The 22834-nt window shown below is 40.5% G+C and overlaps 2 protein-coding genes across 2 annotated transcripts in view; one reads left to right on the top strand and one right to left on the bottom strand.

Moving 5' to 3' along the window:
* The window catches only part of cyfip1 (cytoplasmic FMR1 interacting protein 1), a 35831-nt gene that overhangs the window by 1709 nt on the left and 11288 nt on the right, over nucleotides 1-22834 (bottom strand). The window contains exons 2-30 of the mRNA XM_047374397.1: nucleotides 21448-21568; nucleotides 21183-21272; nucleotides 20682-20759; nucleotides 20448-20549; nucleotides 20175-20356; nucleotides 19543-19639; nucleotides 19037-19165; nucleotides 18765-18869; nucleotides 18266-18357; nucleotides 18020-18137; nucleotides 17631-17753; nucleotides 17395-17520; nucleotides 17147-17313; nucleotides 16448-16595; nucleotides 15352-15505; nucleotides 15075-15231; nucleotides 13559-13655; nucleotides 13068-13144; nucleotides 11398-11506; nucleotides 11183-11302; nucleotides 10903-11102; nucleotides 9115-9202; nucleotides 4571-4714; nucleotides 4391-4481; nucleotides 1928-2058; nucleotides 1748-1820; nucleotides 1381-1475; nucleotides 999-1237; nucleotides 749-896 (exon numbers count right to left, since the gene is read on the bottom strand). Of these exons, the coding sequence (XP_047230353.1) occupies nucleotides 749-896; nucleotides 999-1237; nucleotides 1381-1475; nucleotides 1748-1820; nucleotides 1928-2058; nucleotides 4391-4481; nucleotides 4571-4714; nucleotides 9115-9202; nucleotides 10903-11102; nucleotides 11183-11302; nucleotides 11398-11506; nucleotides 13068-13144; nucleotides 13559-13655; nucleotides 15075-15231; nucleotides 15352-15505; nucleotides 16448-16595; nucleotides 17147-17313; nucleotides 17395-17520; nucleotides 17631-17753; nucleotides 18020-18137; nucleotides 18266-18357; nucleotides 18765-18869; nucleotides 19037-19165; nucleotides 19543-19639; nucleotides 20175-20356; nucleotides 20448-20549; nucleotides 20682-20759; nucleotides 21183-21272; nucleotides 21448-21564 (3597 nt within the window). The 5' untranslated portion in view covers nucleotides 21565-21568. The remainder of the gene's footprint in view (nucleotides 1-748; nucleotides 897-998; nucleotides 1238-1380; nucleotides 1476-1747; nucleotides 1821-1927; nucleotides 2059-4390; nucleotides 4482-4570; nucleotides 4715-9114; nucleotides 9203-10902; nucleotides 11103-11182; nucleotides 11303-11397; nucleotides 11507-13067; nucleotides 13145-13558; nucleotides 13656-15074; nucleotides 15232-15351; nucleotides 15506-16447; nucleotides 16596-17146; nucleotides 17314-17394; nucleotides 17521-17630; nucleotides 17754-18019; nucleotides 18138-18265; nucleotides 18358-18764; nucleotides 18870-19036; nucleotides 19166-19542; nucleotides 19640-20174; nucleotides 20357-20447; nucleotides 20550-20681; nucleotides 20760-21182; nucleotides 21273-21447; nucleotides 21569-22834) is intronic.
* On the top strand, nucleotides 4723-8942 carry LOC124873632 (fibronectin type III domain-containing protein 9). Its single transcript, XM_047374396.1, has 2 exons — nucleotides 4723-6373; nucleotides 7890-8942. The coding sequence occupies exon 2, from the start codon at nucleotides 7976-7978 to the stop codon at nucleotides 8576-8578; it is 603 nt and encodes a 200-aa protein (XP_047230352.1). The 5' UTR covers nucleotides 4723-6373; nucleotides 7890-7975; the 3' UTR covers nucleotides 8579-8942.

The following is a 22834-nucleotide window of genomic DNA, read 5'->3' as shown; positions in this document are numbered from 1 at the left end:
ACTCTCACCTGGCACAGATTGCTGATTGGAAAGTAACAATTCAATCCATCTTCGATTAGTGAACGCACCATACATGAGCACTAACAGGTCACACTTGTGTGAAGGTTGTTACTTAATGACGAAGACTCAAAGTTAGCAACTTTCAGTATCAGAGCGGTTTAAAACAAAGTCTGAGAAAGAAGAGAAATGCACGAAGCCTCTGGAAAGGAAGTTGTGTTTTCTATGGAGACAGGCTATTTCCAGACAGGGAGTGAAACTTCTCTAGATAACTCAAAGCTGAACATAATGCAGCAAAGTTGGTCAATTTTATCCATCTGAAGAGTCCAGTTCGAGGTTTCAGAAATGTATGCAATCTGCAATCTAACAGTCAAAGCAAGGATCTACTAGCTCCACCATACACACAGAACCTGGCCCAGTAATGCTAACTGTGTTTATAATGCTAAATGCTAATGTAACATCCAAAAGACAGATTCAAATAAAACTAACAATGTTGTTTATAAATATTATCATTCAGTCTAACTGCAGAGCTGATTAACAGCTCGCTCTTTAACAGACCGGTTTCACCTCTGCTCAGCAGATCAGAAATGTTTCCTTTCAATTATTAAGTTAAACAAAAATATCATTTATTGCACCTAGTAGAAAGAAATGAATTACACATTACAGATGTCACATCTAGAGGGTGATTGGAAATTTCCTCCATCTCTAATAAACTTTAAAGGTTGTGTTACTCATAAACTGTTCAACTCACCACACTCTTGATGATCTCATCCTTGCCGTCATGTTTCTGCACCTTGAGCAGGTGATAGCTGAAGTCAAGGATGTCAAATCGTCTTTGTTGTCCAAGGAGGGCGATTATCATGCAGCCTGCCCAGTGGAGGCCATCTCCAAAGCACTGCCTGGAGGAAGGAACAGGAAAGGGATGCATGTAAAAGTAAATATGTTGCATTTAACAGCTCATTTAATGGTTGAGCAGAGAGAAAGAGAGATCCTGCACTCACTCCACTGTGAACTCATTGGTTCCAACAGGGATACAGTAGACAAACTGCATGGCGCTCCAGAGGCGGTGAAACTCCACGCATTCGTCCACATGCATCACACCGTTACTAGGCAACGGGCCACGCCAGATCTGGTCGTCCAAGAAGCCTCGCACACGTGTGAGGATGACTTCGAACATAGACAAGCCACAGCAGAGCCTCTCTTTGGTCAGGAGGTCGCCTTCACGTGCAATGGCTATTTGCTGGAAGAAAAGGAGCAATATTCTTCATGTCATATGGCCACTTTGTCAGTGTTTTAAAAAGCAAGGATGATGCACCGATGTTGATTCTGCAACCCAGGAAATCTCTGGAGCTTTCCCTGCTGAAACATTTATGTTGGTTGTACCTGTGGTGTTCCGAGGCGCTCAATGAGAGGAACCATGTGCAGCGCTGTGTATTTAGCTTCCAGTCGCTTCATCTTGGTATCCAGGCGTTCCCCTTCTACACAGCAAGGAAAACACAAAGAACTCATATGACTTGTGCAGGAAAATTTCTAAACATTTTCTTCTGAAATCCCTCACATTTATTTATTTTAAAAATGGAAGAAAGACTCTACTCTGCTGTCAAAACGTTAGACAGTCAGACTTCAGACATTTACATCTGCAATATTTACACGGAATGTAAAAATTCATAATACTACTACTACTAATAATAATAATACAGTAAGTGCTCCTTACCGAAAATAAATGAATTGGAAAGAATCTGATGCTTACCTTTGACGTGGACTCGCGGCAGAATGTTTTGGAAAGGTGCAGCATGCAGCAAATCACAGACTTCCTCCTGAGACTGTGAAATAAGGACATTAAAATGTAAAAAAACTGCCGAAAAAAAAAAAGATGTAACGCCTTTATGTGCTGCATCCTAAATTAGCCAAATAGCATTGTGTTCCATACCAGGCTCTGCTCACTCAGCTGGCAGAACAGGATGGCGTTGCCCACCTCCCTCAGGTTCTGGAAACACACCGTCTTGAGCTCGGCATACTCGACAATGTCCTTCAGCTGGTGGTGGAAGAACTCCAGGATGCCTGAAACAACAATGCATGCATGTTTACCAGCTTTATACAATCATTCACAGTGCAAACTAAGCACAAGGATCTCTAAAACTAACATTCTGTTATTAATGACTAACTGGTCATCACAGGCTTTTTGCATTACTTAGTAAAGATGCCAGCGTTTGACAAATGTTCGTTTTAGTAACAATCCAACATTATGCAATCAGAAACTTCAAACCAGTTGTTTTTCTGATAGAAGAGCCATGTTTTACTCGAATCTAATTACTTATAAAACATTACCATGAGTCATTTTAAATATATACATACATACATAGGGGTGAAAGTAGTTTTAAATACTTGCCAGTACTTAGGGGCGGAGCTAGAGGGGGGTGCTGGGGGCATATATATATATATATATATATGCCTCCAGTGTTACTCTCATCTGTGGCCCCCTCGAGATCTCTCTCTCTCAGCAAAGTCCAAACTCAAACTAGTTAAAACGTATCAATATTTTACTTCAATGTAGGCTGTCTGTAGGCTGAAACAACAATGCATGCGTGTTTACCAGCTTTATACAATCTGTAATGTAGGCTGTCTGTACAGGTCCTTCTCAAAAAATTAGCATATTGTGATAAAGTTCATTATTTTCCATAATGTCATGATGAAAATGTAACATTCATATATTTTAGATTCATTGCACACTAACTGAAATATTTCAGGTCTTTTATTGTCTTAATACAGATGATTTTGGCATACAGCTCATGAAAACCCAAAATTCCTATCTCACAAAATTAGCATATTTCATCCGACCAATAAAAGAAAAGTGTTTTTAATACAAAAAACGTCAACCTTCAAATAATCATGTACAGTTATGCACTCAATACTTGGTCGGGAATCCTTTTGCAGAAATGACTGCTTCAATGCGGCGTGGCATGGAGGCAATCAGCCTGTGGCACTGCTGAGGTCTTATGGAGGCCCAGGATGCTTCGATAGCGGCCTTTAGCTCATCCAGAGTGTTGGGTCTTGAGTCTCTCAACGTTATCTTCACAATATCCCACAGATTCTCTATGGGGTTCAGGTCAGGAGAGTTGGCAGGTCAATTGAGCACAGTGATACCATGGTCAGTAAACCATTTACCAGTGGTTTTGGCACTGTGAGCAGGTGCCAGGTCGTGCTGAAAAATGAAATCTTCATCTCCATAAAGCTTTTCAGCAGATGGAAGCATGAAGTGCTCCAAAATCTCCTGATAGCTAGCTGCATTGACCCTGCCCTTGATAAAACACAGTGGACCAACACCAGCAGCTGACACGGCACCCAGACCATCACTGACTGTGGGTACTTGACACTGGACTTCTGGCATTTTGGCATTTCCTTCTCCCCAGTCTTCCTCCAGACTCTGGCATCTTGATTTCCGAATGACATGCAGAATTTGCTTTCATCTGAAAAAAGTACTTTGGACCACTGAGCAACAGTCCAGTGCTGCTTCTCTGTAGCCCAGGTCAGGCGCTTCTGCTGCTGTTTCTGGTTCAAAAGTGGCTTGACCTGGGGAATGCGGCACCTGTAGCCCATTTCCTGCACACGCCTGTGCACGGTGGCTCTGGATGTTTCCACTCCAGACTCAGTCCACTGCTTCCGCAGGTCCCCCAAGGTCTGGAATCGGCCCTTCTCCACAATCTTCCTCAGGGTCCGGTCACCTCTTCTCGTTGTGCAGCGTTTTCTGCCACACTTTTTCCTTCCCACAGACTTCCCACTGAGGTGCCTTGATACAGCACTCTGGGAACAGCCTATTCGTTCAGAAATTTCTTTCTGTGTCTTACCCTCTTGCTTGAGGGTGTCAATAGTGGCCTTCTGGACAGCAGTCAGGTCAGCAGTCTTACCCATGATTGGGGTTTTGAGTGATGAACCAGGCTGGGAGTTTTAAAGGCCTCAGGAATCTTTTGCAGGTGTTTAGAGTTAACTCGTTGATTCAGATGATTAGGTTCATAGCTCGTTTAGAGACCCTTTTAATGATATGCTAATTTTGTGAGATAGGAATTTTGGGTTTTCATGAGCTGTATGCCAAAATCATCCGTATTAAGACAATAAAAGACCTGAAATATTTCAGTTAGTGTGCAATGAATCTAAAATATATGAATGTTACATTTTCATCATTACATTATGGAAAATAATGAACTTTATCACAATATGCTAATTTTTTGAGAAGGACCTGTATAAGGCAGAAATTAGAATCACTTGACAATGTAGTTACAGTTGTTAAAGAGCTCCCATGTATGTTTTCTTTTGAACAAAGAAGTTATTGTTCTCTGCATTGTGGTCAAGGGTTGCTGTGACTTAGCTTAGATGTTGATTATATGTTATCACCTACCAGGGGACCCATACTCATGACGCGGAAGTCTGCAAATCTTCGGCATCACCTCCATCAGAGTCTTCACATACTGCAGTATGGTGCCCTGAAGCTGAATGATGTAAAAGGAGACAAGGATGATGGACAACTGCCAAACTAAAACAACAGAAGCCTCTCCCTGGTGTTATACATCATACTCACCAGACTTTTGACAACCTTAAGCAGCTCCTCCATCACCACAGCAATGCCCTGGTAGCCCAGCAGTCTGCACATGACCTTAATGTGTGGAGGGCCCAGAAAGTTCCTATAGGTGCTGAATGTGCTGCTGTATGCCAGGTTCAAGGTCTGCATGCAGGCAAAAGGGCAGGCAACAATCAAGAAAACTTCACCACCCAAATAAACACCATAAAGTCAGTAAAGATGCTAATCATGCAAATTATGTATAATTTAACCACATATGGTCTGTTTTGAAGGTCTTTTTCAAATGTAAAATGTTTCACTTGCACTTATTCATCTCATGTGTCATCATGCTCTAAATGTCAGTGTTTAAGAGGTATATAAGAGGCTTATAGATGTTAGAGTATTAAGGGTATTTATTCACTTACTACAAGGAAATGTCACTTATGGGATTCTAGGATATAATTAAAGAAAATAGCACAAACCAATATAAGCTAAAAATTCTTTCAAAATCCATAATTTCACATAAATTCCTGAAATATTTTCAGATAATGTCTATTTCAGGAATAATATAGATTTCTCTCATGTCCTTTGAGCAAATGTGTTTAGAGACAATATTTGCAATTCTGACCCAAACTTCATTCAAAACCTTTGTCACAAAAATCTTGAAAATATTCACCAATACCCAATTTTATGTCAAAAACCTCATTTATATTTTAATGCACTTATAATAAGGACTTTTTTAAAATGTGAAAATGTTAAAATTGTATTCATTTTTAAAATAAAATATTAAATATTACTTATCACCTGGTATGAATATTTATTACATTATACCATGTCCAATTTAAGCATAATTTCTTTTAACTTTTTAAACTAATGAAATAAAAAGTTCAAACTCTAAATAAAATTAATTAAACACCATAAAAAGACCAGAATAACAAAACCCAAAAACTTACACAAAGCACTGCAAATCTAAATGTAACAATTTCAGAGTTCCCTGGAGAATATGAAATATGACAAAATAACTAAAATCAAATTAACCAAACAAAATCAACCAAAAACCAAATCAGCACACAGACGAAATGTTTAAGTGTTTTAAGGCAATAAAACCCAGTGCAACAACTCATCATATTAATCTGATCAACCCTACTGGGTTTCTGACTCACAACTGGAACAAGTTCTTAAGTTCTGATTTCTGTGGCTAAAAATAAAAGCATGTTCAAGGACAGCAAATGACAAGGCAAACTAAGTCATAGTTATGCTGATTTTTATTTGATCAGATTTAGTTTAACCATCTTAAACATGCATATCTGAAAACCACGTTCTATGACTGTGGTTAGCTCTGCTGGTTTAGTGGATGCTTAAAGAAGCAGCTGGACAGATGGATCAACTGGCTGAACCACATTTCATCTCATCCCTAGACCTCACCACTTAATATTCCAGATACGACACATGCACATTCCCGGTCAACAGGAAATTAAAGACCTGCAGCACCACAATGCCGTCTAATGAGCTAGCAAGCAAGAAGGAAACGTACAACAATCCCTGTGGAGGGTATGACCTATGCCTAACCCATGGATGAAAAATGTACTTTTTTCATCCACAGCAGGAGATTTTAGCTCCCTCTCCTACCATTGCTCTAATCCGGTAACACTCCCTCTAGTGTTGCAGAATCTGAGATAAAGAGAAGCTGATCTCAGCTTCAGTCCCTCGCAGCAGGAATCAGCATCGAGCATCTCCGTTTGGTGATGATGGGACAGACAACCGAATACCAGCAGTTAATCTGATCAAACAGCTAAGGCACAACACACTGGTGGGGTTTTCCTGGTAAGTTTGCATTTTATCCATGTTATGTTGTGAACTGTCACACAGAAATCTCCAGTACTGTGGTGATTAGGTCCTGGTGCCAGAAAATGCAATAAAAAGTTAATAAATGTTGATGAGCATCAATTCATGTTTCTGTTTGATTAAATTAAATGTTTTAAAACGGTAACTCTGCATTTAAACTTATAATCTGCATACATGTATGGCTATAAAAACATCACAAGGGATTATAGATCGATTGAAGAGCAAAACATGGAGCATAAAGTAAAACAAGCCCCTGTGAACCCCCCCCTGCGGTTAGTGTTTACATAAGGGGCAAAGCATAATCATACTTTATTTAGTCTTAACTTCCTGTTAAATATTGGAAGTGAAGGACGGTTATCACAGAACTGAACTTTAAATGTTCTAAATCAAATCTGTCAACATTTGCTTCAAAAAAGATTTCGAATTTCCTAACGATGCTTTAAGGCTGGCCGATCATCACCTTCCTCATAACAGGTGACAGAGTAAAGATAAGCCTCTTCACTGACAATCCTTTATGATGTCATTTGGTGAACATCTGCACACATCATCTGCCCCCCAGCACAGATAATCCTCCATACAATGACTATTATTCTCTCCTACAGTTCTGGCAGCATTTAGTTACTGTGACAATGTAATTTGATATAAGCTACACCCAAAATGTCATGGGATGTGTGAGGGTAAGCTAACACTCCCTAATGCTAGCTTGCTGTAGTGGTCATTTACCCAGTGACCACTATAGCACTACAGCGTACGATTTAACGACTGAAGATATTAGTTATTAAAATATGCTGTGACCAGTGACGCCGCCCCCCACCAAACCAGTGCCATGTAACCGTTGCTAATGGAAAAGCCTAAAAAGTGGGTAGAGCCGTGCAGAACCGCACTGAGTAGGGACCAGTGGAAAAGTAACCTACAACTCAGTGAAACAAACCATTTTAACATGCTATGTGAAAGTAGATCTAACATCATTAAAGGATCTAATCCCATGATGAAAAAGCAACATATTAGCCTTAAGATAAGGCTCTAGGAGATAATTCAAAATAAAAGTCTAGCTTTGTGCAAAGTATAAGTTATAGCTGTCCAAATTCCACATGGAATTGACTTTGTAATGAAAAACAGATTATGTCTGGCCTTCTCACAGATGGCTCTCAAGATAGACATCTAGCTCTTTCATGGCTTATATTGTTGAGAAAGTTGAAGCATAATTCCTTATAGCTCAAAAGAACAGTGATGATCTCAGGAGGGTCACAGCTGACCAATTGTTGGTTCCCTTTAATATGTAATTATTTAGAAGGCGAGGCCAAAACAGTGAAAATAGTGATGAGTGGGATGTACGTTGGTACATCCCACTCATCACTATTTTCACTGACGCCATCAGAGTTTCTTCAGGAATTCTTCCAGTTGTGTTTAACACTTCTAATGTGAGCATTGTTACAATAGTGTTAAACACTAAATGTATTGTTCTTTATCTGTGCTTTCATCACCTCTTTTACAGTTTGATTCAACGCTGTGAGCCTACAGCTGTAAAAAAGCAGAGCCAAACAGGAAGTTCTTCGCTTGAATTAAAAACCATTCCTTATAATGGGTGTAACTGTCTACAACATCTCCTCCACCTCAGCCAGGGTGAACTGGCCTGGCTCCCCCACCTGCCTGGACACCTTCTACAGCGTCATGTACGACCCCAACTGGAACAGCCTCATCATGGGCTACAAGCGGAAAAGCTTCAAGCACGAGGAGCGCATCCCTGTCAGCCAGACCAGCACATACCTGGGCAACCTCCTACCCCAAACCGCCTACTTCCTGTGTGTGACATGCCAGGCTGCTGATCCGGTGCGGGAACAGTGCCAAGTGTTCAGCACCCCGAGCGAGAACAGCGAAGGCCACGACAGGGCAGGTTGGGAGGTGGCTGTGGGCGTGTGGCTGACTTGCTGCCTCTTGCTGCTGGTCATTGCCGGCATCCTTCTGTGGGGATGCCTTCACAACATGTGCTGCCTGCCAGGGAGAGCCCCCGAGAGCTGCCCCGTTGTGACCACCTCTGTCCGTCAAGACATGTCCAGTTTGGGACACCTCTTCGCGGCCAGAAGCAGCAGCGAGGAAAGCATGAAACGGGCCACTACCATGGAGTCCTCGCTGATGTTGGGGCAGCCCACTGGCCATGTAATTACCCCAGACCATGAGAGCTGAAGATGCTGGCTAAGCTGGCTGACAGAGAGCCAGCATTAATCGACTGGATTAAGGTCATCACAGTATTGTTCTGCCCCGGTTGAATTATCACTGAATGTTTTACCCTCTCAATGAAAATCCTATTTGTGTTTACAGGAATATATGTTTTCATAGGATCCATTCAAAGCAACATTTTAACCCTAACCCTAAACATATAAGCTGTTACAGGGGACATGATCACAGAAATATGAAGCTCACAGAAGGTTTAACCTTTGTGTTCCACTAGATTTGTTTGCAAAGGGGTTTTTTCCTAAACATTTTGCACAAGACTTAGAGACATAAGACAATTCAATGTTTTCTAAAATAAAGCTTCCCTTCCTCTATATTCTATTGAGATTTTATTATCATGCAGTAAAGATTTAGCTTGAACATGTGCTTACACACAGCTGGTCAGGTCATGACAGTCAATATTAAAATCCTTTGCTTATGGAATCCAGGGAAATAAAGTGGAAGTGAGTCGTCCTGTGGGAGTGATGATGACAGAGAAATACACTGACCTTTGACCCGTAAAGATAGTGGGGCTGAGCGTTGGAGGGTTTATCCCTCTGGAACTCTTGAGAGAAGGGCAGGATGGTGCGCACAAACCTGAACACACAGAAGGAGATTATTCAAACATGTGTCACCGCTAACATAAACAGCTGAATGTATTACAAAGGAAGAGATGGCAGGGGGCTGAACAATAATAAATACACACATATGGATTTAGTTGCCACCAGGAGCACAAGTCAGATAGAGTTCAAAAGCTGTAAGAAGTTGTTAAAAAGTAAACTACATTTTCCACAGAGTAAACTTGGCTCTTTATTCAGGATGAAACAACAGAAAGCTAAAGTTTGGTGGGTGCTGGTTTTCATATTTTTTGCAGTTTTGGTCATTTCAACCTTTTCACAAACCTTTCTATTTGTACCTGCCCAACTGACCCTGATCCACCTTCAGCAGACACCAGAAAGCTAAACATATGACAGCAAAGCTGATGGTGTGGTTCTTTTGAGCTTTCAACTCCTGTCAGTCATGAAACACCCTGAACCTGATCATGCTGGCAGATTCTTGGAAATCTCAGTTAATGTGAAGGTCTACATTCTCAAGGGAATATGGACAGACACTGATGTTTATAGTCAGTACTGCTAATCATGCTAATAGCCAATATAGGATGCTAAAGACAATTTATAATGTCAACTCAAAATCATTCTGCCCTTGTTTTAGATTGTGAAACCCTGTTTTATAGTGACTCCTCTCTCACATGCACAGTGCAACATTGCCTCTCCTCCTATTATCAGTACGTAATGAGCAGTGAGGACAGGAAGGCTTGAAAATAACAGATTTAGTGCAGTTAGTCCTTAGAGCAAAATCAGATTCAGCCAAAATTAGTATCTGCAGGTCAAAGATCAGAAATCTGCCACGGTACGTCTGTTCCCATCACACTCCAAACTAAATGTTATCAGTCCTAAACCATGAACAGAAACTAGGCTATAAAACAAAGTCTTAAACATTTAACAGCAGCAGTTAATCATAGTCTACTTTATTCTGTAATGTGAATTATTGAAATTTATTGCAAAACCAAAGTTTACTGATGTGATAAAGGTGTGTTTTGTTTAGAACAGTTAATGTGAAATTAGGGAAAACATGTAACTAAGCATTATTGTATTTTTTGCCTACAAACTGCTATAACACTAATTAAAGTTTTGTTTTTTAACAAAATATCAACCTTTCATTCCCGAGTCTCTGACATTCCATTATGCTGAATATTTTTTTGTTTTTGTCCACACACCACAGGCCTTTATGGGCAACTAAATGACAGAAAAATTGAGACTCAACAGCAAAACAAGGGTGAAAAAAACAGCCTATTTGGATTTTGGTTGTATAAATAGGATACAAACGGGTTATTTGATTTAAGTTGAGAAATATGAGCAGAACAATTGTAGAAGCTGCAAGCTCAGCTCAGCTGGTATCAGACCTCTGCTTCTGCCAAGCGGACTATTTGCATTCATTTGTTTAAAACCCGGCTGATCCCCCTGACCTTTCAGTAATCCTTCTCATGTTTTCATTTTAAGATAACACAAAACTGGGAATTTACTGCTAAAATTCACGTTTAAATGGGTCCCGTTCTGCTTGATTTCTAACTACCTGGGTAAATGCATTCTCACCGAGTAAAACTGCAACATGCAGACCTCATTTTTTGTTTTCAGCTTTGAAGAAAAATTATTTGAATATACTGAAAAATTAACCACACATAAACCAAAGCAGGACAACCATAGCGTCTCTCTACGAAGTAGTCCAAACCAACCCACCTGTTGGTAGAACCGTTGTAGCAATAGTTGGGCAGGAAGTCATAATTGAGCTCCCAGAAGACGTGCAGCGTTATCCTCCCGTACGGGGCCGAAACGTTGTGGTTGGCCTCGCGGAACATGGCGTCAAAGCTGTCCAGAGTCAAGAACTTACTGAGGAGCTTGTGTGTCATGCGATTGATCTCTAGAAGACCTTCCAGCTCCTATTAACACAAAGCAAAGCGGTTACCAAATGAAACCAAAGGAAAAGCTATTTTTCTGTAATAAAACTGATTTGACAGACCATTACAGAGGTGAGGTCCTCACTCTCGAAGCGGTTGATTGCGAGCTCCAAAGATTTGTGAAGAGCTGCTGAAACCCGCTGGGTGATGAGTCGGTTCAGATCAATGGAGCGTCCCAGGAGCTAAGGCAAATGTTTTGTTAGTAAGGGAGGCACAGGTCGAGGGGAAAAATCAGTAAAGGAGACACAACAAAGTCCACAGCAGGTACAGAACACACCTGGACGTGGCGCTGCTTCAGCAGGGTTTCGTAGCGGTTGGAAGTGGGCCAGGGAATGTTGGCGCCCTGGTTCTTACAGTCGGCTCTCAAACGTTTATCAAGAAGAAGACTATAGGTTTCAAACAAAATGTGAAGAGACTTGAATAAAGGAGCAAGATTTAATTCTTAAGTATTTAAATTTTTTGCATTTTTTAATAGTTTGTATTAAATGTTTTTCAGTCTATTTTAATGGTTGCAAGTTTTTCCTCATTTCTTTACATTTTTGGCCAAGTTCCACATCCTCATCAGAAAAATACTGTGCGTCTGCAACGTAAAGAAAAACATTGAAGCACCTCTTGTTTCACAAGTTTAAAGAAATCTTTTTATACATCACTGTAACAAGTTAAGAAGAAGCGGCAATGAACCTAATAAAGGACAACTCCATCTTGCTTCGAGACACCCTGTCTAAATAAACCCTAATAAACAACAAGATAAAAGTTAATAATTGGTGTCATTCGTTAACATTGTAAAACAATTCTCAGATGTCAGACGTGACAAGGTCTGACTATTGTCCACTTTGGTCCAAGCTTTTTCTATCTGACCCAAACTGTCACCCGCAGATGAAAAAACATGGTCAGAATGGTCAGGAAGCACCAAGACTCAAGCTGATCAGGAACAGTGTCTCTGTCCACTATGAACTGGCTTGAACATGCTCCATTTTGGAGCAGACACCTTCAAGCTTAACTGAAATATGGAGCTGTACACGTGGACAAGACAAATGTCTCTGGAGAAACAGATGAAGACAGCGGTGTTTTTACCACAATGACAAGAAGCGTGTCTGGAGGAGCATGGTGGTGGCAGCAACATGTTGAGGGCCTGTGGTATTAGTCTATGCACAAAGTAGATGGAACATTGAAGAGAGTGGACTACCTAAAAATACTTCAACTTAACCACGAATTTACAGTCGAGACTTGGACACAATTGGGTAGTGGTAGCATCAGCTGAGGGCTGTTTTTTGTTGAAAATAGTACTAGTGGTGCGTTGGAGATGGCACACAATGTGAAATAAATAACGACAAAGAAGGAATACCTTCAACTCTTTCATTTAAACTCAAATAAAATTAACAGCTAGGTTGTTGGAACTTGGAAGTTGTGTGTTGCAACAAGACAATGTTCCCAAACACACATTGAAACTGGTCTTGGGACGGAAGGACCAATTTAAAAGAACACCCCCAATTGCGATAACGGTCAAATATCCAGCAAGAATTATACCAGAAGCTTGTTTTTCTGCAACTTGCTAATTGACATTTATCCAAATGTTGGGGATTGTATGCATTTGAGCCTGTCTTATAATTTTGAACATGTGTGGAACAGAGAATAGGCTCTAGAAATTTAAACCTGTGCACCCAGTTCTTGTTTTTAAAATTCACTTAAGTTATCTGTTGTGCAATCCTTCCACTCTGAAAAATTACGGTTCAAAAACATCAGTTATTTTTCTGAGACCTTCAACCAGTCAAACTGGGTAAATAGTTTCCCCTCTAAAATCAGTATTTCTTAAATGGATGCATCAGTGCATAACAACAATGCTCTACATCCTCACATAACAAGCAGAGGTTTAGACACACCCACCCGTTTCATTTTTAAAAGGTCGGTTTCAACAGGTACTGGCAGCTGGAAAACAGAAGCACTCACCTTCCAGCTAGTATCTTGTAGTAGGCAAATATCTGATCGGCCAGCTTGTAGACGAACTGATCAAAGCACAAGTTGACCTGGAAGAACAAAATAAAGTTGTAGAATGCCTCGTAAACACAGACAATTATAAAACTAAAGCTTTGAATTAGAAGCAGCCATTTGAAATAATTTGGTCGATTCAGTTCCTGAAGTGTCAATAAGCCATTTACAGAAATACTACTAGTACTAGTTGATTAAAGAAAAAAAGAAAGTATGTTATTAACATTTATAAACAGTTACGCAATGACTGAATATATGAGAGATATGCAACAGAGATTACTGAAGAGAGCTGATGCATGGATTTATGATGCATAACATGACTGCAACAATATACAGTTTTACTGGGGGGGAAAAGGGTATTTCTTCATGAAGCTCTGCCACACCAGCATATAAAAGATTAAGATTTTCTGAAGGACTGTCACATCATCCAGGATACAGTTATAGTCTATTACCTCAGCCTCTATTTCATCATAGAGGAACTGCTTCTTGAATTTGGTCAGAGCATAGTGTGCGCTGTCGTTGTATAAGTCCAGGGGATATAACACATACCTGTAAACATTTGAGAAAAACATTGTTATTCATGAAATGCCCTCAGTTTGATTCAAATGTGCCTGAAAGAGCTACACAGTGTAACACGGTCAACTTGGTACATCATTGACTGCAGTCCTAATTATGCCACTGAAGTTTATTTGTGCGACTTAAAGACACAGTATGTCAAACTGGTCCAGGAGAGTGAATACTTCAAGGAAACATTAAAGTGCCATATGACACAAGCAAATGAATAAAGTTGATTTTTTTTTTGGCAATGGTTTGAAGAATTACAGAGTTCTGGCCCAGGCCAGAGAATGTGCTTAGTGGCTTATGTAAATCTGCCTCGTACAACGGTAATCCTGAGGCCAACACGAAAACATGCATAAAAACATCTAACTTTGCAGAGTGACTCTGGAGAATCATCCTAGCACTGGTCAGATAGGTGAGCATGCAGTGCCTTGAAAAGGTATTCACGAACTTGAACTTTTCCACCTTTCATCATGTCACAACCAAAAACGTTGGAATTGTTTATTTCACATCAGCACAAAGTGATACATGTGAAAGTGGCATGATGAAGATGCATGGTTTTCAGAATTTTTTACATCTAAAAATCTCTAACTGTGGTGTGCATTTAAATTAGAACCCTCAAGTAAAATTGAGTGCAACCAATTGTTTTAGGAGTCACCTTATTAGTAAATAGTCTTCACCTGTTTGTAATTATTCTCAGTTGAAATACAGCTGCTCTGAGACACAGCAAACAGGTGGAAGGTGTTCTGGTCAGATGACAGTGAATGTAACTTTTTGGTCTACAAGCAAAACACTTTGAAAAATAACCTTGCACATCCCCCTAAACACACCATGACACGGTGTTGGCTGCATCATGCTCGGGGCAATACTGGAAAAAAACTTAGAGGCTGCAAAGGACTAAACTGGGGCAGAGGTTTGTTTTCCAGCAGGGCAAAAACCCTCAACATAAAGCCAGCGATGCAAAAAAATAGCGTAGATGAAAGCACATTCATGCTTCAAAATGGCCCAGTCAAAGTCCAGACTTTAATCCAACAGAGAATCAGTGGCAAAACTTGAAAATAGATGTTCATAGATGTTCTCCATCTAATCTGACTGAGCTGGAGCTACTTTGCGAAATCATGGTATCTAGATGTGCAAAGCTGGTGGACCCTCTACCCAAAAGACCTGCAGCTGTGATAGCAGCAAAGGGGCTCAATGCATACCACACTTTACTTTTTATTTTTTGGACCGTTGCATAACATCCTAATAAAAATCATCTGTGGCAAATTTCTAGTAAACAGCTTGCCTAAAATGAGTTCAAAACAGCCTTTTTTATTGGTGGATCATTAACATATACATAACAATTAGGAAAACTACGTTTGTCTGGGTTTTAAGGAGATAAAGGATCACAGAAAGCTAAATCAGAATTACTCCATCATGGAAGCCTCCTTGGTCTCCAGGATGTGATCGGTGAGGATCCATGGCATGGACATGTCGATGGGGAACTGGATCCTGCGGCCCATGGTGAGCTCCAGAAAGAACTCCCTGAACCAGAGCTGGGAGAGATCACAACACTGCTGCAAAGTCTCTGCATGGAGATTTGAGAGAGACAACACGGAGAATGTGTTTAAATCCTACCATTTTTGTCAAAATGGCTGCCATACGGATTCCAAACAGCTGGCAGGAGCTACTAAATCAAACTCCTTACCGCTGAAGTTCAGCAGATGTGTGTAAAAGAAAGACTCCTTGTGAAATCTTTCAATGTCCAAGATGGTGGGACCCTCAAGACTGCTGCGCAGAGTCTTCTTTGACCCACTTTTGTCTGCAATAAGAGATTCTAGCATCGTCCTCACCATGTAGAGCTGCCATGTTTATAAATATAAACAGAGAAGATAGAAGCAGAGTCAGCACACTGGTGGTTGTACTTGATCTATTACGAACAGCCATCGCATGCATGAATGATTTTAGAAACATAGCTTGGTTAGAAGTTCCCTGCATCCCATCCGCTCTGGGACATCATCTCATTTATAACCCTCATCTAAGATGTCGAAATCTGTTCTCAGAACCAATCTGAAAAATAGATTGGTTCTAAGAACAAAGCTCTAAACTGATAAATCTGCAAGGTTTACGCAACATAATGGATAAAACAATATGCCTGACCTGTTGCTCAGCAACCAAACTGACACCTGAACATGGATCATATTTTTATAGTCAGCCATTTCTAATGTTGATATGGATGTTACAATAAGGTCCATGCACGACAAAGAAAAGCCTAGCTAGAAGTCACCTGAAGAAACACAAACAAAACACAGAAAAGCTGGATTATAGGACACAGCATCCTATAAGGAGCCAAAGAGCTTGGGTCATCTCTCTGGTCCAGAGTCAGCTTTGATACGACAACAGCGGAAACCTGCGCTCTAATCGGATGTGCTGCACGGGCTCCATGAGCTTCATAAGCCTGATTAATGTTAACTGGCAGGGCCTGATCTGGTAGCACCTTTGAAGTGTGGGAAAGGATGACAGCTGGGATGATAACAAAGGATCATGTGGGATATATAACAAAACAAATCTGCCCAACAATAATATAGCACTATTTGAAATTCATGTAAATGCGAACATGACAAAAAAAAAACTTTCCCTAATATATTATCATAAATTTGAGTATGCCCACTTTACCCTAACAATAACAACTACTAACATTGGATTAAAGTGTATTTATGGGTATTTTAGTAACACATCTGTTAATAAGTTTATTTTAATCAAACTCCTAGTTAAGTTCAAATGAAGAGCAAGTGAAGAGAGACCTGAGTGCTGGAAGGCCCCACAGCTCGACGAGGAACTTTAATGTCGAAGCCTCCCTTTGGATCTTTCTCTCCGCGGAGGGCGGGGTCGTTGTGTGGCTCTCGGCCGGTCTCCCAGTCACAGACAGTCTTCCGGATCGCCTGAAGGACGCTGCAGTAAATGGATCATTCAGAAACTGGGATAAGTTTGGGCAAAAGAAAAAAAACTGTAACAACAATCAGATCACAGTATAATTATATATAAAGAAAGATCCACCAGTAAACCTGTTTGTGTTCCATAATAATCAAATATGGATCCATGCACACAGAGATGTTGGCTGCTTATCAATCAGAAATATGATGAATTCAAATATTAATTATTGAAAACCAGTCAAATCGTTAAACCAAAACTACAATTTTAAGCTCTAAACATCATAAAAACATTTAAACATTTCTATGTTTCTAGGTTTTCCAACTTCACCTCAAATCAACAGCAAAGTCAAATGACTTGAGAAGATCCACAATTAATTTCAAGTTCTGAACCCATTTCTTGTTTGCAAAAAAAAAAAACAAGTTTTATCACATAATTGTTTTACTCCGAAAAACTTTCAAATAAATCAAGTTCAAAATGAATGTGAGATCTTTGCTTCAAAGACGTGGGTGTACTTATCAGCAGACTTGGACCCAATGTAGAATCAGGTGTCACCATGGTTTGGTTCTAACCTCTGAATGACATTCTTCTTCTTCTTGATGGCCTGCCTCAGTGGGTCTCTTAGAGTAATCTGAGCGAAGTCCTGCAGCGCCGAGTAGATGGTGTGACGGATGGCGTGGTTGAACACACTCTCCATGCGCCCCATCAGCACCTGCAGTCCCTTTATCATCGCCATCACCTGCCAACAGCACAACATGCGATGAATGACTGGGCTACTAGAAGTCTGAAATTGCATCTTTAATGTGAGAATGTGACGGACCTCTACAAGTGCAAACTTCTCCTCGCTGGTGTAGTTGTAGCGGGTGGCTCTCTCATACTCCTCGGCGTTGTCAGGACACTCCTTGTTGGAATATTTGTCTGTCGGGTGAACCAGTTTCCATGAATACTGCAAGGGAGACAGAGACCATCCTTAAATAGGTCGAAAGAGCCAGATGCACCAGTTGTGCTGTGAACAAATGATTGCACTGTGTTCATCAGCAGCTTGTTCCCTCATACCACTTCCATAACGTGAGCGCTCCACTGGGAGAGCAGCTGCATGCCCTGCAGGGCCAGGTCAAACAGCTTCCTGTATTCAGCATCCGTCTTCTGGGACTCCTGACGGCCTGATCCAGTCACCACCTGCAGTCACACAAAGAAACACTTTTAAAACGCCACATCTTAACTTTCTATATATTTCTATCTGAATCACTCATGGCCCTCATAAAATTCAAAGGGGCGAGGAATCTCCTGTATGAACGACTTGCAGATCATATTGTCAGCTAAAAACAGCCTGATTGTGGATGTAGGGAGCACTTCTTTTTTCTCCTGGGCTCAAAATATTAAGTGTATTGGAGTGATGTATCACTTCAGCTGATGACCATCAGGTCTGCTTCTCCCATACAAACCTCGCTGTTGCTGTAGCGAGCAAGCTCGGAGATGAAGCGCATGTGATCCTCCCTGATCTGAATCATCTGCTCACATATGTTGTACTGCGGGCTGCTGGATATAGAGGTGCAGGTCCATCTGGGGAGGGGAGTAAGACCAAATAATGCACGATAAAATGTAAAGTTGTATACTGAAAATCGTAGTTATGGGACTACACTTCACTGTTTCCATATGTCTGATCACAATATCTGCAATTTTAGTCTCACCTGGATTTGTTCTCTTCAAAGTGAGCGCTGGTCTTGATGTACCGAGACAACTCGATCTGCATGTCACCAAACAGCGGGACCACCTGCAGTTGCTGTTAATCCCAAAATACACAGATATCTCTTATAAACAACACATTTAGAAATCCCAGATTGTTTTTCTTTAAGTACCATAAAAAATAAAAATAGTCGGTTGACATTAGACCATAAAATTTGTATTTGGTTAGCATAATTTTCCTTATGAAGAGACCCCAAATGAACAAACGAGCAGCAACATCGACAGCAGTAAAAGAGAAGATTAAATACTTGAGTTCATAGAAGGTACCATTGGCAAAATTGTGCAACAGTCCCTTTCAAAAGGCAATATAACCAAAATCCTGAATCACTTTAAAGCTCATGAGCCAATCTGCTTCTCCCTTGTTTGCTATTGTTTTGTTATTTACTATATTACTACTCAAAAGTCTCAGATCAAAGAAAGATGAAGTATTTAAAGTGTGTTTACCTTGAAGAACTTGTCAATCTTGGTGAGGTTGATTCTCTTCTTGGCATCTAGTTTGTAGATGTTGCTACTGTTTCCATCCATGAGGTACAAGCCAAAGCCCATAACCTGCAGGAGCAAAAGAAGTTAGGTATGCCAACAGTGCTCCACTTTAGTGTTTGTATTAGGAATCCACAATATATTACACCAATATCAGTGAACACAATAATAACCAAGATTATCACGTTTTCCAGATATCCTGCAGCTCCATTTTGTATGATTTCAGTTCCACTTACCTTGAGCAGCATGTGTTTCTCAGTGGGGGTGAGATACAGCTTGTTCTCATAGTAATCCACACACAGGTTGACGATGTCGGCCAGCAGCTCATCGTAGCCGTTGATCACCTCCAGCTGCTGCTGCAGTGACTGATGGACAGACCGCAGAGGACGGATATTCATTCGAATATATTACATGAATTTAATTTAGATCAAAAAGTCAATCAATCATTTCTTAACATGCATATCAACTCTACTCTGGTCATTCCATGCCTTACTTTTAAGAAAAGTCCTATGATTATAGCAATAAAGCCCAATACAAATAAGTTGCTGTTATCATATTTGCATCTCAAGTATTTTGAAAACATCTCACTGAACAGATGGCCCTTTTCTCCTTTTCTTTATTTTCTGCTTCCTAACTTCATTTAAACTTCTCAAAGCTTCATTTTATTTGTAGAGTTTTTCAACAAAACAAGACAAACAGTGAATGATTAAACAATTATTTTGCACAACACACAAAGACAAACCTGAGTGATTTTGTTGTGGTTTGCCAGGAACATGGAAAGATTCTGAGACTCCTGAATGGAGGACGGTTCGGACATCTTTCTGAGAAACTGGGCAGCTCTAAACAAAGAAGAAGATCCATTTTATGCAGATTTTTGTTTTAAGAAATTTTTTTTTTTTTTTTTATCTGACAAAGCAAAGACCAACATTTGTTTTAAATGATCACCGGAACCTCTGGAAGTGGCTCAACCTGAACCGACTCTTGTCTTGTGGAAGGATGTGCAGAATAAATTCAATTCAGCATACTGAAAACAGTGTCACACATGAAAAGCTAAAAACTGTTCCGGCTTGTTCTGTCAGCTAATAAAGATGTATTGGAATAAAAAGAACAACATCTATTATGTTTATTTGATTAAATATCACTACAATTATTTCTAATTTAAAAAAAGTAAAAAAAATAAGAGATTTACTGAATATATAAGTTTTGTTCTCTTTTAAATCCCAGGAAATTGTCCTTTTATCCTTTTTCCAAATGGGGACATATTCACAAATCCTTTAAGTTGCCGGACACATTTTCTAGATGTGCACAATGATCCTGCCATCTAGTGTCGGAACTGGACACCAGCCCATGACAACCTTTAAAGCTTCAGATTACCGTTTGTATGCAGAGTGGTCGTTCTTGACACTGCACTTCATATTCTTCAGTTCGTCCAGCACCGCGAACATGTTGATGAACTTTCCGAGAGTCAGCAGGTACGCCTCTGAGACAAAGTCTTTTCTGCGCTCGGCATGGCACAGCCGGCGGACCTCGCCGCAGAAACGGTCAATCGCAGAGCGCTGGATCAAAAGAAAAAAAAAGAAAGCAGCTCAAATGAGTCAGATGTGGCAGAAGATTGAACATCTCTGCTTGGTAAATATAAGACAGTACCTGGAAGTACATGAAATTCATCAGTTTGGTGACTTCTGGCTCAAGGACTTCCACAGTCTTCTCATATATCTCCACCCTGTTGGGTTGCTCATTGCATTTCACCTGACAGAAGACATGCAAAGATGGAAAGATTGTTTTTATATATGCTGTTAAATTTATCTTATCTGAACAATAATATCAGCTAGGATTCATTATTTAAAGCCTTTCTATAATGGTCAGGAAAGCCCTGTTTACCTGCGGTATTGCACGGGAGCAGCTTCTCCAGGTGTACAGCATGACAGCATACTCCTGCCCCTCCTCCAACATGTCATTCTAACCCAAACAAAAACATTCAGTCATATCAGGCTAAAACAGTGCCTAACTCAAACAAAGCACAAACACACAAGACTCAAACATACACGCATGACTGCTTTCTTTAGCAAGTTTATTCCCAGAGCACAGGAGGGGAAACCCACCCTTCCTCCAAAGTCTGGTTTGATCCCCACCCTGAACAATTATCTCTCACTAATTAAAAACAAAGACCTGCTATTCCTGACAAGACTGGGTTCAGTGCATCCATTTGTCCCTGGGCTGCTTGCTGCGGGGTTTGGATCCTGTGAGCTGCTTGCTTTACAAAACCAAATGTGCTGCAGGGACAGCCACGTCCCAGATCCTGGTTTCTAAAGGCCTTTGACCCCGAATTTGTGTTTTACCCAGAAAGAGAACGGACACTGATCAGACAGTGCAGATACGTACCATGCTGGAGTGGACTGTGGCTTGCTCAATGTATCTGGCGATGCCGGTGACAAAAGCGTTTCGGTCCTCAAAGTTGGTGTTGAAATTGGGCTGTTGGAAAATGAAACATCTATGATGATGGAGCAACAACTGTGCAGAACTAGTTCAATAAAACATTTTAGCTTAGATATCAGTTTATTATTAAAAATCAGAAGAGCAGAAGAATTGTCACTCAGGTAAAGTAGACAAAACACATACAGAAGTAAAACCAGCCATCAACGCTGACCTGATACATGATGGAGGCAGGGAGGGGCTCGATGCACGGCTGCTGGTCTGGGAGCGGCAGCTCCTCCAGCAAGTCCACGTTGGACAGAGCATCCTCTAAAGTCACAGCGGACGTCATATTGCTGTAAAGTAAAAGGAAAGAAAGGTTGAAGATATGTACCATTTAAAACTTTTATCCTAATCAATGAATGTGACACGAGTCTATTTAAGCCAAGTCATTTTACAAACCCTGGAACAAATGTCAACAACCCGCCATATTAGATTTATATGAACAGCCACCACAGTGCCTTGCTAAATGATTTGATATGATAGACCAACACAAAGAAAAGCATTATTATGACGTGAAAGGAAAAACTTGTCAATACTTTGTAAAACCATCTTTCACTTAAATCTCAGCTGCAAGTTCTTTGGTTCTGTCTCAACCAGCTTTGCACAGACAGGAACTTAATTTTTGGACCTTTGTTTTTTTGCAAAACAGTTCTAATTTAATCAGATTGAATGGAGAATGTCTGAACATCATCTTGTAGTTTTCCTGTAGTTCCACAACTGGATTTAGGTTTGGCCTTTGACTGGGTTTGCTCTGATCTAAACTATCCAATTGTAGCTTAGGCTGGTCGTTGAGGTTGCTGTCCTGCTGGAAGGTAAACCTCCAACCTAGTCTCATCTTTTTTGCAGCCTCCAATAGCTTTTTTCCAGGACTGGACTGAGCTCCATCAATCTTACTGTCAACTCCGACCAACTTCCTTTTCTGTGCTGGAGAGGAAGCATCCCTGCAGCCTGATATTAGCACCATGTTTTACTGTGGGGATGGTGTGTTCAGGGAGATATACGGTGTTACTTTCCTTCCGTACATAACATCCTGCATGTAAGAGTAAAAAAGTAACAGCACCTTTACTCGCATGTTCTCTGTTTCCCCTACATGCCACCAAACGAACTGCAAACAGAATCTCCTATGACCTTTTTCCCAACAATTGTCTTCTTCTAGGCACTCCTATCAAAGCTAGATTTGTAAGGACCATGGGACTCTTGTCCATCTCTCTGACCAGTGCTTTCCTTGACCAACCTATGGGGTCATGTGGAGAGCCATGGTTTCACAACCATCTATTCACAATTATGCACTACATTTTACTGTTCCATCACACACACACACACACACACACAAAATCACAATAAAATGTGTTTTGTGGATGTAACATGACACAAATCTGACAAAGTTCAAGGGGTATGAATACTGTTGTTGGTCAAAGTACACTAGCATGGCTAAATGTGCATGAGACTTGTCACTGCTTTGCCTTAAAGCACCTACATACAGACGGATGGGTGGAACTTCTTCCTAAACAAAGGAAGCTAAAAGGAGCTCAATTTTAGTCCTTAGGAGGTCCATTTGG

This window comes from Girardinichthys multiradiatus, chromosome 9 (genome assembly GCF_021462225.1).
Source record: "Girardinichthys multiradiatus isolate DD_20200921_A chromosome 9, DD_fGirMul_XY1, whole genome shotgun sequence".
NCBI classification, from domain to species: domain Eukaryota; kingdom Metazoa; phylum Chordata; class Actinopteri; order Cyprinodontiformes; family Goodeidae; genus Girardinichthys; species Girardinichthys multiradiatus.
Note: the sequence above shows the minus strand (reverse complement) of the source record. Positions and strands in the feature narration are given on the sequence as shown.